Here is a 15,340-nt window from a genome sequence, read left to right as displayed (position 1 = left end):
ATCCTGGAATTCCAGGCAAAGAATTCCATACATGTCGTAAGAACATCTTCACCAAAAAGACAGTGGTGGCTCAAGGAGATGAATCGCCATCACTTCCTCAATAAATGCTGGCTTTGTCAATAATACCCACATCCCAAAAAATGAATCCATGAGAAGACTTCAAAAGCTACTAATGACACTCAGCAGACACAAGACAAATCAAAACCAGCCTGTTACTAACTTGTGAACCTACTTTCAATCATCAGCAAAGAGCTGGAAGGTGTCATCAATGGTGCTATCAAGTTGTGCTAACTAATAATCTGCTTAACGATTTTCCATTTAGGTTCCCACCATGACTTCTCAACACCAGAATTAATCACAACCTTGTTCCAAACATGGACATAAGAGCAAAATTCCGCCACGTTGATGTTTGGGAATTTGGTGAGGGTGATATCGTTGAATATAAAGAGAAGGTTGTCAGCCTTTCTTTTGCTGGTGACAGTCAATGAATTGGACTTGTAAGGTAGAAATGCGACTTGCCACCTATCACCCTAGGTCCAAATGTTGTCTTGGTATTGCTGCATGAATGCACTCACTACCCTTGGCATCAAAGAAGCATCTGACCAAGGGTGGCATCATAAATCTCTGAAGAAAGAGTCGATTGGGATCAGAGTGTGAACACTCTGACTGGTGTCCATTCCCAGCAACCCATGATATTGGGAGATTAGACAATTATTTCATGGATTTTCCTCAGCCCCACTTTCTTTGGGTGCTTCATCAATGACCTTCCCTCCATCAAAAAATCAGCAGTAGGGATTTTTTGCAAATGATTGCACAGTTTTCAGTTCTATTCACAACTCTTTACATAATGACAAAGTAACAACATTCCTGCACAAAGATTGTGATAACATTTAAACTTAAACTGATGTAGTAAGTACTATTTGCACGTTACAAGTACCATCCAAAGACTACCTCCAAAAAAAAGGGGAGGTTCTCACCTTCTATTAACATCCATTGTTAATACCATCACCAAATCCCCTAACATTAAAGTGCTGAGGGTTACCATTGACCAGAAACCTAACTGGATCAGCCATATACATATGTGGAGGTCAGTGAGTGTTTGCTCTTTCATGAATGACTCACCTCTTGACTCCACAAAGGCACAGTTCAGGTTTGTGATGGAATATGCTCCACTTTACTGGGTAAGTGTAGCCCCTACAATATTCAAGAAGGTCAATACCACCCACAACAAAGCAGCCAACTTAAATGGCACCTTGTCCATCGCCTTAATACAACCACTCCTTCCACCATAAATGGGCAAAAGCTACAGGACAGGCACAGTAAGTGTAGCAGTTAGCATAACGCTTTACAGTGCCAGCGACCCGGGTTCAATTCCGGCCACTGTCTGTAAGGAGTTTGTATGTTCTCCCCGTGCCTGCCTGGGTTTCCTCTGGGTGCTCTGGTTTCCTCCCACTTTCCAAAAGATGTACGGGTTAGGAAGTTGTGGGCGTGCTTTGTTGGCACCGGAAACGTGGTGACACTTGTGGGCTGCCGCCAGAATACTCTACACAAAAGGATGCATTTCACTGCGTGTTTCGATGTACATGTGACTAGATATCTTATCTTATCCACATGATTCAATGTAGCAACACACCTCGGGCTCTCTGACAGCAGCTCCCAAATCCTTGTTCCCTATAGTCCTAAAGCACATAGGCAGCAGGCAAGTGGGAACTTCATTATTGTCAAGCTCCCGTTATACACCACCTTGATTTGGACAGGTATTGCCATTTCTTTCATTGTTGCTGGGCCAAAAATCACACAATTCTTTACATGATATCACGACAAGCACTGCAGCAGTTCAAGGGGAGTTAGGAATAGGCAATAGATGCTGATCTGGTCCCTGAAGTTCACATAACAGAAAAGTAAAAGGTGGTGACCCAAAGGGTTCACTAATACCTGATGTCCCTATGTGGTCTGGACCATATGTGACATCAGTCTCTCACAATTGTACACAAACTCTTAAATGAAAGTGGCTGAGTACGACACTCTGTTTTACCATTACAGTGCATTTGGGGATGACAATAAATGCTAGCCTTGTTAGTGAACACACAACTCAGAAATAAATTAGCAAAAGCATTTTGGAATGCGACACTTGTCAAAACAACAAAATTACCTGCAACAAAATGAAGCCAACACTGATCTGCCAGGGGAGGAGTGAAAGTAATAAACTTGATAGCTTCACTTGTGATGATTGCTCCACTGAAGTGATCAGCCCCTATACACAAACTAATCTGCTACATATTGTTTCTTGTACACCAAGCACAAATGAACATTGCTTATATTGAAGGGAAACAATTTGGAAATATTTTAAGTGTTTTTTGACCGGTGGGATCTGCAAGCTTCATCCCAAATTAGATAGATCACATCCCATTTGGATTTATGGGCAACTTAATTAGAGGTTAGTGCATCTGGAAAATGAAATGTTAATTGATCTTGGAATCAGGCGTTGATTCAAGGGTCTTTAATGTTCTTCATGTGCAGTAATTGGTTAGTAGATGCAAAGTGCAGACACAGGTTTTCAGGTGTTCCACCTCACAATCTTAGAGTTCTCTTGCCTGCATGGGAGCTTCTTTGGTGATTAAACTGCAGCTGTTTGATGTGATTGCCAGTAACATCCTCCCTTTTAAAACTGAGAACCATTCAGGAACAAAGGGACAGAAGGTGTCCATGCAACTCCTCTGGCTGTTTAATTTGATTCAATCAGATATTTAACTAAACTCTTTTCCTCGACTTTGCTCTGTATCCCACGATGCCCTTACCTGATATAATCTATTGATCTCAATTTTGAAAATTCCCAATCCATCCATCACATTGCTACATAGTTTTAACTATCTTCTATGTGAAACTTAGACATGCATATTAACACCTTTGCTGAAACACAAATTGTGCACAAACAACTTACTTCTGCAAAACTTCTTCAGCATCACAGAGCTTTAAAACAAAATCATTATTGGCCTTGGAACTTTGTTGTGCGTTGCACAGGGTCGTATGAATGAGTTCCTCAACTGTAGAACCAGCTGAAAAAATTAAAGGATATGATTTACCAGTGTGTTGAACAGCTCCACATTTTTGGTAATATTTTCATCCACTCAATCGACAACATGAATACTTGCACTGCTGTCAATGCAATGTAATTTTGTGCAAAAATGCTTTTTCTGTTACTTTTAGTTGATTTACTGCAGTAGGTGGAGAGTCCTGATATAAAGTCAAGGCTGCCTGTATGGACATTGAGTTACTGATGTATGAGAAAGGAACAATACGTTCAAAATTCTTAACTCCAAAACACACCACAAAATCATTGAGCATACTAGACATGTGCCATTTTATAATTCTTCAGTTATACTATGCTCATATGTTGTTGGATTTGTCACATACCCTTATGAAGTTTGCTCTTTCCAATTAATTATTACGTTTATTGTAAGTGTAGTTACAAAGGTAGATCTTCTGAGTTTGAGGAAAAGTACTGCTTGCAATCGATTTTAACTGTGTGATGGTGTAAGGTGAAGTCGTGGGAAAAGTAAAACAGGGGGAGATGCAAAATGGGCCGCAGTCTCGCTCACACTTTTACAGTACCCCAAAAGTGCACTTCAAGGATTAGCAATTCTCTGACGCATATTTGTATCAATTGAGCAATAACCCTGAATTCATGCTCCTTGTTATTGTCTTCCGAAGTCAATTTTCACTTCCTTAACTTCTTGAAACAACATGTAATTTTAACGTCCCCGTTATATTTCCCCTTTAAACTTCAATGCCCCTGAGTGCAAGGACATTCTCCATTATCAAATTTGGCCTGAATATAAGTCTTGGTGGAAGTTTCAGTAAGAAAGAATGGAAATACTCAGTATTCAGTTCAACAGACACCTTTAGAGTAGATGATAAAAGCAAACACACGAAACAGAAGCTGAAGGGAATGGGCCACTGCTATTTCCATTTCTGACATAGGTGTGACTGAAGACTTTGTTTCCTGTTGTCTGCTGGTCTGGGCTTAACTCCCTTCTGCATTGTTGCTGTTCTGCTGATCTGGGCTTCTTTCCCTGCTGCTCTGTTTAACTGTACTTCAATCACTGCTGCTCTTGCTGGCCTATGCTGCTTTCCGTGGGATTCAGCCACTTATACTCTGTTGGTCTGATCTGCTGGATTAGGCTTCAACCTCTGTTATTCAGCTGTGGAAAGTTTCCTTCCCTACTGCTCTGCTGGTCTGGTTTCAATCACTGTTGTTAGAACATAGAAAATACAGCGTAGGAACAGACCCTTCAGCCCATTATGTCTGTGCTGACCATGATGCCGATTTAAACTGATCCCATCTGCCTGCACTGGTCTTTATCCTATTCACATGCCTGTCTAAATGCCTCTTAAAAGTTGCTATTGTATCTGCTTCCACTTACTACCCTGGCAACACATTCCAGCCTCCTACCACTCTCCGTGTAAATAACTTGCCTCATAAACCATCTTTAAACTTTAAACTTTGCCCCACTCACTTTAAATCTCTGCCCTCTAGTATTTGACATTTCAACCTTGGGGAAAAGACTACCTATCCCATCTATACCCCTCAGGCAGGCACGGTAGTGTAGTGGTTAGTGTAACGCTATTACAGCGCCAGCAACCCGGGTTCAATTCCTGCCGCTGTCTGTAAAGAGTTTGTACCTTCTCCTTGTGTGTCTGTGTGTGTTTCCTCCGGAAGCTCTGGTTTCCTCCCATATTCCAAAGATGTACAGGTTAAGAGTTGTGGGCATGCTATGTTGGCACCGGAAGAGTGGTGACACTTTCGGGCTGCCCCCAGCACATTCTCAGTAATGCAAAGAGATGCATTTCACTGTGTGTTTTGATGTACATGTGACTAACAAGTAAATACCTTATCTTAATATCATAATTTTATACACTTTTATCAGGTCACCCCTCAGTCTCTGTTGCTGCAGAGAAATGTTCTGCTATTCTGAGTTTCAGTTGCTGCTGTTCTGGTTTCCTGTTGGTTATGTCTAAACTCCCTTCTTCAATAACGATTTACACTCTAAGTTCATCAGAGATGGATTTTGAGGAGTGACCAGACTTAAGGCACTGAGAGCCTTAAGAGGCAGAAACCTGGAATAGGGTGGAGTGGATCTTTCCACTGATATTGCATACGAAGAGATGGATTTGGCGTAAAGTGCCCAGGAGGCCATACTCAGGAGGGGAGAGGGTACAAACTAACTGGTGACAAAAGGGGGTTGCAGAAACAAAGCAAGAAGGGGGAAAGATAAGGATATTGAACTGAATACATTGAGGAATGGGTGTCAGTGGCGTTTACTGAGGGATGAAGCTATAGATGAATGAGACCTAATCCAGAAGAGGGTCTGGTTGGCAGCGGGGTGACTGAGCTTGTATGTGAAGGGGTGGGGGTTGCTTCGGGGAAGAATCGATCATGGAGGTGACCTCCCTTGATAACTGTGGATGACTGCAACCGAGGTGGGCAATGTTTGGCTGACCAGAAGGTGGAAATTTGCATTCATTGCAAACAGATGTGGGATTTTAAGATCAGCCGAGGGTCAAACAAGACGCTACGGTTGTACAGTGTCAGATTGATTTTAAATTAACGTTGCGAGGGGGGCTGAAAATAAATGCATTATTTTTAGCTCTAAATGAATGACAGTACTGGGCTACTGTCTGAAATAGCCTCCCATGGGAAGGATGTTTCTTCACACTTCATTGCCTTCTGGAGAGTGTTCTATTTATAACACCATTGCAGCACTAGAACGAAGACAATTTGCTTTGCATTTGGTCTGCTTTAGGGATTCTTACTTTAATATTTGTGCTATCTCACACGAGCTAACTTCATGCTTCTCGAGGTGGGACCAGGCTTCCAGAGGCAGGGATCAAGCTATAATCTATAAAGAGCCGTTGGAAAGAAAAATGCAGATTTCACCTAGTTAGTTGCACAGTGCCTTGTTCTGCCCGACGTTTGATGTCAGCAGAGCTTCTGCACAGCTTGCCGCAGTCAGAACACGGACAGACTTGCACAGAGAGTCCTGGGACTGTGGTCATTGGGCTTTGCCTGATTTTGAACCCCACTTCACACTGGGGCAACTAATTTAAATATTTCTGTGGTGGATGGCAGGGTTACTGCTGCAGATTATCAATGAGAGCAGCTGTTAAAATGCTGATGATACCTTTAAAAACTGTGACCAACATTTATTTTGAGGGGAGGCAGTGTGGGTAGAAAAAGGGACTAGGGTATGACAGTCTAATTGATAGATTACTTTTTGTAGACACGACTACTGCAGGTGCAAGAGTGATAGGTGATGCTTTATGAAGGGGAAATCCTCTGGAAGAGGAAGGGGGCTGGGGTTGCTGATGAAATTGGGGGACATAGCGCAATTTAATTGTGGCTTTATATTGAAGCTTCTGTTCAAGTAGACATACTTCAAGTGGAGCAACAAACAATCTGCTGAAGGAACTCAACGGGTCAAGCAGCATCTGTGGGGGGGAAAGGAATTGTCCACGTTTCGGGTCGAAATCCTCCATCAGGACTGGACATGCCTCAGGACAGTCCTAATACAGGGTTTTGACCCGAAACGTTGACAATTCCTTTCCTGCCACAGATGCTGCTCGACCCATTGAGTTCCTCTAGTAGATTGTTTGTTGCTCCACATTCCAGCATCTGCAGTGTCTTGTGTCTCCAAGTAGAGGCTTGTGCCACATGACAGGGCTTTTCCCTGATAAATAACTTCCTGAGATGTCCATGAGCCTCATGAATATTCTGCACCCAGTCTTGTCATGCTCAGACCATGGTGTTCTGAGCTGAGGAGGCCTCAGGTGTTCCACCGAAGGAGGCACAGGCACCCTAAATGTGGCAGTGCCTAGGGTGCGTAACATGGTGCCAAATGTTAGGGAAATACTGCTTTCTTGGCAAAGTGCTTGGCTCAATGATAGCAACCTTGCCTGTGTGTCAGAAGGTCCCGCCTTCATGCAGTGCTCCAGAGATTTCAACACACAATTTATGACGAAACCTCACACTGTAATGATGGGCTGTTGTACTGATATGCAGGTTTTGCATGACATGTTAAAACAAGCCTCCAACTCATGAATCTAAAGGTCCACACTGAAAGGGAGAGTTGGGAGGTGTCCTAACAGCATTTACCTCTCAATCAACAACTAAAACAATTTTATTTCATTGTTATTTGTGGGATCAACCTGTGTGCAAAGTGGCTGCCATATTTCCATACTTAAAACAGTGGCTGCACTACAAAAATATCATTGTTGTTCTGTATCTCAGTTCCATATCTTAAGTTACTCATGCTTAACAAAACTTTAGTGATTTCACATAGAAGAGTAAAATCAAGGGCAGTAGGTGGATGGGAGCACAAGATCCTCTAGGTACTTCTCCTCACCAGACACTATCCTAACTTGAGTTGATTCATCCATTTGTCCATCGTTGTCAGATCACAGCCTTGGGATTCTGTACTTAACAGCACCAAGGGACCGACATCTACACTTGGGTTACCAGGGTTCCAAAAGAAAGCTCCCCACCACCTTTAGCAAGGTGATCAAAGATGAGCAATTGGTGCCAATCTTGCCTGCGATGCCAATGTTAAAAACAAAATGTTAAAAAGAACTGTGTTTTCTTCTTGTTTAAGTGTTTCAGTTGCAGAGTAAGAATATGAATTGATTAACTGGTTGCAAAGGGTTCCTGAGTTGTAATATAAAACTGGTGTGACAATCTTTCACCGCTTTTCACAAGAAAAAATTAATACCTCTCTGTGTTCACATCTACTGGAGATAAGAGGACTTAAGTGGCTTATTGCTGACAGGTTCAGAAAGTGAAGATTCTCTGGGTGTGTTAATAGTGGGCTTGTCCTTCAGGGCTTGTAAAAAAAAATCCATTGAATATTAAACAGTTACCAACCGTATGGGAATCCTTGCATTGGCTCTGTAAAAACATCTGACACAATGGTGACAGGGATACGCCAGACCCAGAGAAGCTCCTCGGGAAAAGCTGTGACGACACTGGCGATCAGACCGGAGTTGGACTGTATCTCAGAACTCGGGTGTTTAGCTCTCAGTCTGTGCAAGAGAAACCAAACAGTGAGAGAGCAAGAGAGAGAGAGAGAGAGAAAGAGAGAGAGAGAGAGAGAGAGAGCGAGCAAGAGAGAGGGAAAGAGAGAGATGAATTAAATTTCACTTTGCGTCCAACAAATAAAATATTTGGCTATATTTTGTGACACACTAAATATGTAAAAGAAATAAACTAGCCATGTAAGCTCTAATTTGTAAAACAAGAGATAAATAAGAAGGGAAAAATTGCATAAATGTACAGCAGGACTAACTGTATCTGTAAAGTTAAAAGACAGGATATCTTTCATGGTTATAATAGCAGAAAATGCTGGGAATGCTCAGCGGGTGTTCTGATCAAAGGTCACTAACCTGAAACGTTAACTCTGTTACTCTCTCCACAGGTGGTGCCTGACCTGCTAAGTGACCCCAGCATTTTTTGTGTTTACTCCAGATTTTCAGCATCTGCATTTTTTTTTCTTTTCAATTATGTTCATGGTTACCCATCCTAAGAACTGAAAGCCACCTGCACTTGCCCTAAGGGTAGCAGTAAAGAGTGAACCTCAAATAGGACTTTAGGGCTTAAAAGCCTTTTAAATTATACCATTTTACTGTGAAGTTTTAAGCGCTGGCTTCTATGATTAATTTTTGCCGATCTTGCAATGATTTTCCTTCAATTTGTTTGAAGCACCATCCTTTCAAGATCCCTTTCCCTGTCCCCTGCACAATTTATGGGCAATCCAAAATGGAAAAATATTGTCTTCTAATTCAACAGAAAGCTGACTGATCATAATGCAACATCTCTGTGTCTTTAGCCGAACAAGAAGAGCTGGCAAGGTAAAAGACGGGACCTGAGTAAACTATCTGAGGCCACAGAGGGCAATAAGATACCACAGTGATTTGCAAGTTGCATTAAAGTCTGGTTGTAGGGCTGGTGTCCACATTTTTCCTGATTACTTATGCTAATGGACTCTCTGTGGATTTCCATCACTTTCTGTGTTGGTTTGGAGGGCCAGCATTAGTTTATATCATTGACAACGATGTGTCTGCACACTGACTTCTCTGCTAATGACACACATATTAAAATGAAGCACTTGGAGAAAAACCAATTAACCACAAAGAGATTGTTATTTCAGTCAGACACCAGGATATGATGTACACACTGCTCTGTTTCACCTTGCACTGTCCACCAAGGATGATGACTAGAAGCTGATGTTTTGGCATTTTGCCAGTCTTTGCAAGTCACACAAGAGATTTTCTAGTTACTGGATTTAATGGAACAGGAGAGTAACACATGCAGAACAGCAAAAGAATGGAGAGGACTGATGACCAAGGTTTTTGGGGGTAGGGTGGGGTAGACTGGAATGTGGAACTGAGTTGATAGTCAGTAGAGCCAGTTTGACAGGCCTACTCCTTACTTTGATATTCTTGTGGAATTATCTCAATACAATATCACTAGATCTGCGCCATGTGAGATTGAAGTTACCCAGAACCTTCTTAAGATATTATAGTAGATTTAAATGAGATATGGTCATGTTTTCATATGAATCACTGGAAAGGAGAGGACACTTGACTGGGTCTCATCCAAACTCAATAAAGACAATGACAAGTGCTTTTCATAACCTCAGCATACTCCAAATTGCTTAACAACTACTTTCGATGAGCAGGCACTATCGTAAGGTGGGAAACTCGGCAGCCGATTTACACGGAGTGAGATCCTACAACCATAACACATTAATGACCGGGTGATCTACATTAGTGGTGCAGACTCTGGAGTGAGACTTGCACTACAACAACAAGCTCACAGAGGCAAGAGTGCTACAAAATGAGCCATAGCCAAGAGCTGTGTGTAATAAAAGCTATTTTTCTTGTCGTTGAGCTTTCTGGTCGGATTCTGTTCCTTGTTGGTGTAATGTGAATAAAAATATGTTTTTATGACATGAATGTCATTGGGGGTAGAAGTGTGTCTTTGTTTGCAGTCAGAAAAGGGGCAGCAAAAAGCACACACATGCATTGTACACCGCTTCCAAAATTGGTCTCATCAAACACTTTGGAATTGAATTTTGAAAGTGGAGATTGTTGAGCAAGTGCTAAACATTGGAACGTTTAATGTGTGCAGGCAAGATTGAACTTGTACCACAATTTACTTTGCTTGCCCCACCAGGATGAGAAACATGTTGTGATTATTCTGCTGCAGGTGTTGACCTAGAAATTGTGACACATCACATCAGTGCTACGTCTTTGAAAACCTGATCTGTTTTCTGGAGTACAATTGACATCATTTCCAGTCAGAACACACGGTTCTGGAAACTCAACCGTGTATTTCTAAGCAAGGTTCACCCTTGCACCACCCATGTGATTTCCATGACAAAAGTGCACATCGAGTTCTGTTCGCCCCATTATGGGAAGGATATGAAGACTTTGGAGTGGGTGCAGAACAGGTTTACCAGGATGCTGCCTGGATTTAGAGGCCATGTGCATGAAGGAGAGGTTGGATAAACTTAGGTTGTTTTCCCTGGAGTGGTGGAGGCTGAGGGGAGACCTGATAGAAGTTTATAAGATTATGAGGGGCATAGATAGAATAAGCAGCCAGGGTTGAAATGTCTAATACAAGAGGGCATGCATTTATTAAGGCGAGAAGAGGGTAAGTTGAAAGGAGATGTGCGGGTAGGGGGGGGTACCTGGAAGGCGCTGCCAGGGGTGGTGGTGGAGGCAAATATGATAGAGGTGTTTAAAAGGCTCTTAGATAGGCACATGAATGTGCAGAGAATGGAGGGATATGGACATTGTGTAGGCAGAAGGGATGAGTTGAGTTAGGCATTTAATTACTAATTTAATTAATTTGTTTGGAGAAGCTGCGCTGGATGGGAAGAGGATGGTTTGGGCAGCTAGAAGAGCAGAATTAAATCTGGCTGCTGAATGTGTGAAAGAGGAGGTAATATAATAGGATCTGGAAAAGCAAGGAGCTCACTCATAATGCCAAATGGACTGGGACCTCAGAGTCTGAGACAGCAGTGTCAAACATACAAATGCCACCTTCCTGCATTGAGCAGGAACGTGGGGTCAGGTGGGACAGATGGACCCCAGAAGAAAAAGGGAGAATGGAGAGTAGAAGCAGATGAAATGACTAAACAGCAGAAGGAGAGGTGTCTGGCACTCCAGAGGGCAATAGCCAAACCTGACCTGAAGTGGAAGGTCCTGTTAACTCAGTCAGGGCAGGGACATGGGGTGAGCTAAGGTAGACCCCAGCAGAAGAAGAAAGTAGAAGCAGAACAAAAATAAAAACTAAAAAGCAGAAGAAAACATGATGGGTATTCCAGAATGCAATAGTAAACTTCAACTGAAGTGAAGGATTCTATGAAACTTCTTCCTAAGGAAGCAGAACGCTGGAGGGTAGATGTAAATTGTAGAGAAACACATATAATGACAAATTCAATGGCCCTGTCTCACTGCACCACCTTGCAAAAAGATGTCAAGAAAACAGAGTCTTTCAAGGAAGAATGAATAATGAACATCATTTGCAGATAGTTTGAATATACAGGAACAAAGCAAAATAGATTGCAGGAAATTCCAGGCCAAACGTGAGGCAAGACTGGAAATGCCGAAGCAGCTTAAAGCGTGAGAAGAAATATATAAACGAGGTCAGGCAGAGAGAGCAGAGGGCCATTAAAAAGACTAAATTAAATTTAAAGATTTCTTGATTGATGGAGATTGGCTGCAAGAGTTGAGATTAGGATAGATTTTACGAATTGGGCATTGTTAATATATGCAACTATCAGCTAAAGCTTTGTGATAGGGGCACTAATTTATAAAATCTACCCAGTACACACACCTGCACTGAGTGGAATGTTCAAAAATCCAATTGTCTTGTCTATTAATCCAATGACATTTTAAAAGTAAAATTATTTAATTGCTTGTATGTTAAATATGAAACTCCTGTGGTACCACTAGCAAATGGAGCTGTAGTGCAAAATTAATTCTTATATAAAGACTAATTTTAAAGGAAAAAAGATGCACAGACAATGGAAATGGAACGCACTGAGGCGTCTGTGCGATGGAACCAGCAGATAGCTCATCCTGTGAAACCTCTAGGTCTTTTTGTTTGTTAATCAGATTCTTAAAGAAACAAGGACAGATCAGAATTTATTGGCAACAGGTATCAAGTACTCTAGACTTACTGTTTTAAGAAGTCGCAGAAGGTGGCAAACTCCTCATTGCTCCCCTCAGGTTTATGTATCAAATTCACCTGGTGACACTCCAAAGGTAGTAGCTCACGTTTCGAATCAAAAGAAGTAGAAAACTGTAACCAGAAATAAAACATGAATTGAAATATGTGACATTTGGTGCCAAATACAGAAGAGCAATACCTTAAACATCACAGTGGTTGGGAGGGAAATGAAGAGCAGAGTAAGCTTCAGATCCCAAACCTCAAAGTATTAGTTAGGACTTCCAGATGTGCTAACCAAATTATTATTGAATAGTATAAATACATGGTGAAAGACTATTGCCTTATGTTCACCAGGGGATTGGAGATATAAATAAACTCATTTTCTTTCTGGATTGTTAACTTAGGAAGAGTGCTACAGCTTGAATTCCTAGCTCACTGTTGGCCATGTGCCACAAGATGTTAACATAAGGCAGACATCACAATATCACTTGGATGCCAAGAAGACAAATCTAATCTGAAATAATTAATGGACTCAATTTGGAGACACAAGAGATTGCAGGGGCTGGAATCTGGAACAACACACAAAATGCTGGAGGAACTCAGCGGATCAGGCAGCATCTATGCACAGTCAACGTTTTGATTCCTGGTTCCTTGACCCTGAACGTCAACCGTCCATTTCCCTTCATAGATGCTGCCTGACCTGCTGAGTTCCTCCAGCATATTGTGTGTTGCTCCAATGGACTCAATTTATACAGTTACTTCTAATCTGGAAAAGTTTTGTGCCAGGCTGGATTAGAGATTTGGCTTTAATAACTGGTTAATTTAATAATTGCTGGACCTCAGCATCTTAAAGACTGTTAAATGGACACACAATGCTTGTCAAACACAAACTGACATCCTTCTCCATTAGTTGATTACACACTTTGAGCAGGATGAAACTTGGGGAGAAGGGGTGGGAAACAACTTAATTGTAAGTGGGAACATACTGGTAAGCCTCACTGGTTAATTTTGTCCACAATTCCACCTCATGTCACAGAGGATAATCCAGCCTATCAAATTCCTGCCAGAATAGCATCAGTTCTTTATAATTTAAACACTTTTATGCTGAAGCACTGGCAAGGGAGATAACGAAAATTTTGGATGGGGCATGTGTTTCCATGGTAACACACTGTGCCTCAAGCCTACAATGCTGAATATCAATCTTGTTTTTAGCATGTTTTCTCTCTCTCTGTACTTCAGTTTCTAATTACTTTCACTTTCAAGCTATATGCACCGTAGTGTCCCTTCTGATTTCATTATGATATTGCCATCAAACTAGATATCTGAATGCTGCTCTTCTCTCGTTCATTCTGTAGTTCCCTCTCTCATTCACTAGCTACTCAGATCCTTCATTCCATCTTTGTACTATCAGTCATTTTCTTGCTTCTCTTTCAGCATCATTTATTATTATGGATGGGTGAGCTACTGCAGTTAAGCAAAGAGCCAGACTTCAGTCACCACAGTGAGGCATTCATCTTGCAAGACACTCCTTCGATCTACTGGCCATCATTAGAAGTACAGTGGTGTGCTGTACCCAATTAATCTATTTTATAGACACATTATGGTGTTTGGGTTTTAATAAAAGTGCTAATGAAAAATGTGTTACAAAGCGAAATCATTTGTTATCCTCCAGTGCACAGTCCATGCCATTTGAATTACCTGCAAGTCAGGAGTATTAGAAGTTAATGCTGGGAATTTATTTTTCAGTGCTAATTTTCCCAGCTTAACCAATTTGTTTAGAGAAGCTGTGATTTTTTTTAATCAATCCAAATTAAACATCACCATCTTGTTCTTGGAGACACAAGAGACTGCAGATGTTAGAATCTGGAGCAAAAAAAACACTTTGTGGAACTCAGCAGGTCAGGCTAAAGCAAGGTCTCGACCTGAAACATCAACCATCCATTTGCCTCAACAGGTGCTGCTTGGTCCACTGAGTTCCTCTTGCAGTTTGTTTTTTGTACCATCTTGTTCTTATTCTGTTGATGTTTGGAATAAGAGGGCAGTGGTTGTATCAGTGTCACTGTGTTAAAGAAAGAATCCATGTAAACAGTTTGGAGCAATGGCAGCTCTGAATGGAGCAATTAGTGACACTTCAGCCTCTGTACTGGTGTATGGTACACCGTGGAGCGTATGCACAGATAAACTCCATTATAAATAAGCACATAGGAATTTAAAATGGGATCATTTTGCACATAGGTATATAAAATATTGAGGGGAATAGATAGAGTAGACAGTCAGCGCCTGCTTCCCAGGGCACCAATGCTCAAGACAAGAGGGCATGGTTTTAAGGTTATGGGTGGGAGGTTCAGGGGAGATGTCAGGAGGAGGTTTTTCACCCAGAGAGTGGTTGGTACATGGAATGCACTGCCTGGGGTGGTGGTGGAGGCAGATACATTGGACAGGTTCAAGAGTTTGTTGGATAGGCATATGGAGGAATGTGAGGTGGAGGGATATGCAGGAGGAAAGGGTTAGATAGTGTGAGGGTGGTTTGATGGACGGCACAACATGGTGGGCCGAAGGGCCTGTTTTGTGCTGTATGGTTCTATGGTTCTATGGTTCATAGCACGTGACAGACTTAGATTTTCAACAGCTTACACACAGAAAGTAAAGTCCAAGTTTAGATCAGGTGAAGTGGTAGAGAGAATGGTTGGATAATTGAACTGTGTTTAATCTGGAGCATGACGTGATTACACATTTTCCATTATAAAAGGACATGCAGACATATAATGGCAAGATTGGCTGTGCATTGATGTAGAATATACATAAAACATAATCCCTTTTATGATTGGACTACCATCATATGTAACAACTTGCTCACTTGTTCAAAGTTTCACAGCAGGAGTACAAGTTTGGAATTCAGGTACAGAGGTCAGGTTGTAGTTCACATGGTTTTCTATTTGTCAAGATTCTAAGTGCTCACTCATGAAAAGAAAAGGTGGAAATTGCCACTATAGAGCATCTCCACAGCTGCAACATGTGCTACAGTGCTATATGGTAGTACCTCCTAACTATAATCAGTTTTACAATGTTAAGGCTCGATTTTCAAAACACATTTTAGTGACACGAGTT

General features: G+C 41.6%; 1 protein-coding gene across 1 annotated transcript in view; it reads right to left on the bottom strand.

Annotated features, from left to right (window-relative positions):
• The window catches only part of LOC127580441 (phosphatidylinositol 3-kinase C2 domain-containing subunit gamma-like), a 149,003-nt gene that overhangs the window by 123,821 nt on the left and 9,842 nt on the right, over positions 1-15,340 (bottom strand). The window contains 3 exon segments of the mRNA XM_052033916.1: positions 2,942-3,056; positions 7,919-8,076; positions 12,243-12,364. Coding sequence (XP_051889876.1) covers positions 2,942-3,056; positions 7,919-8,076; positions 12,243-12,364 — 395 coding nt within the window.

Source organism: Pristis pectinata, chromosome 19 (genome assembly GCF_009764475.1).
Source record: "Pristis pectinata isolate sPriPec2 chromosome 19, sPriPec2.1.pri, whole genome shotgun sequence".
In the NCBI taxonomy this organism is placed as follows: domain Eukaryota; kingdom Metazoa; phylum Chordata; class Chondrichthyes; order Rhinopristiformes; family Pristidae; genus Pristis; species Pristis pectinata.
The sequence above is the reverse complement of the archived record's forward strand: the minus strand, read 5'-3'. Positions and strand labels throughout refer to the sequence as shown.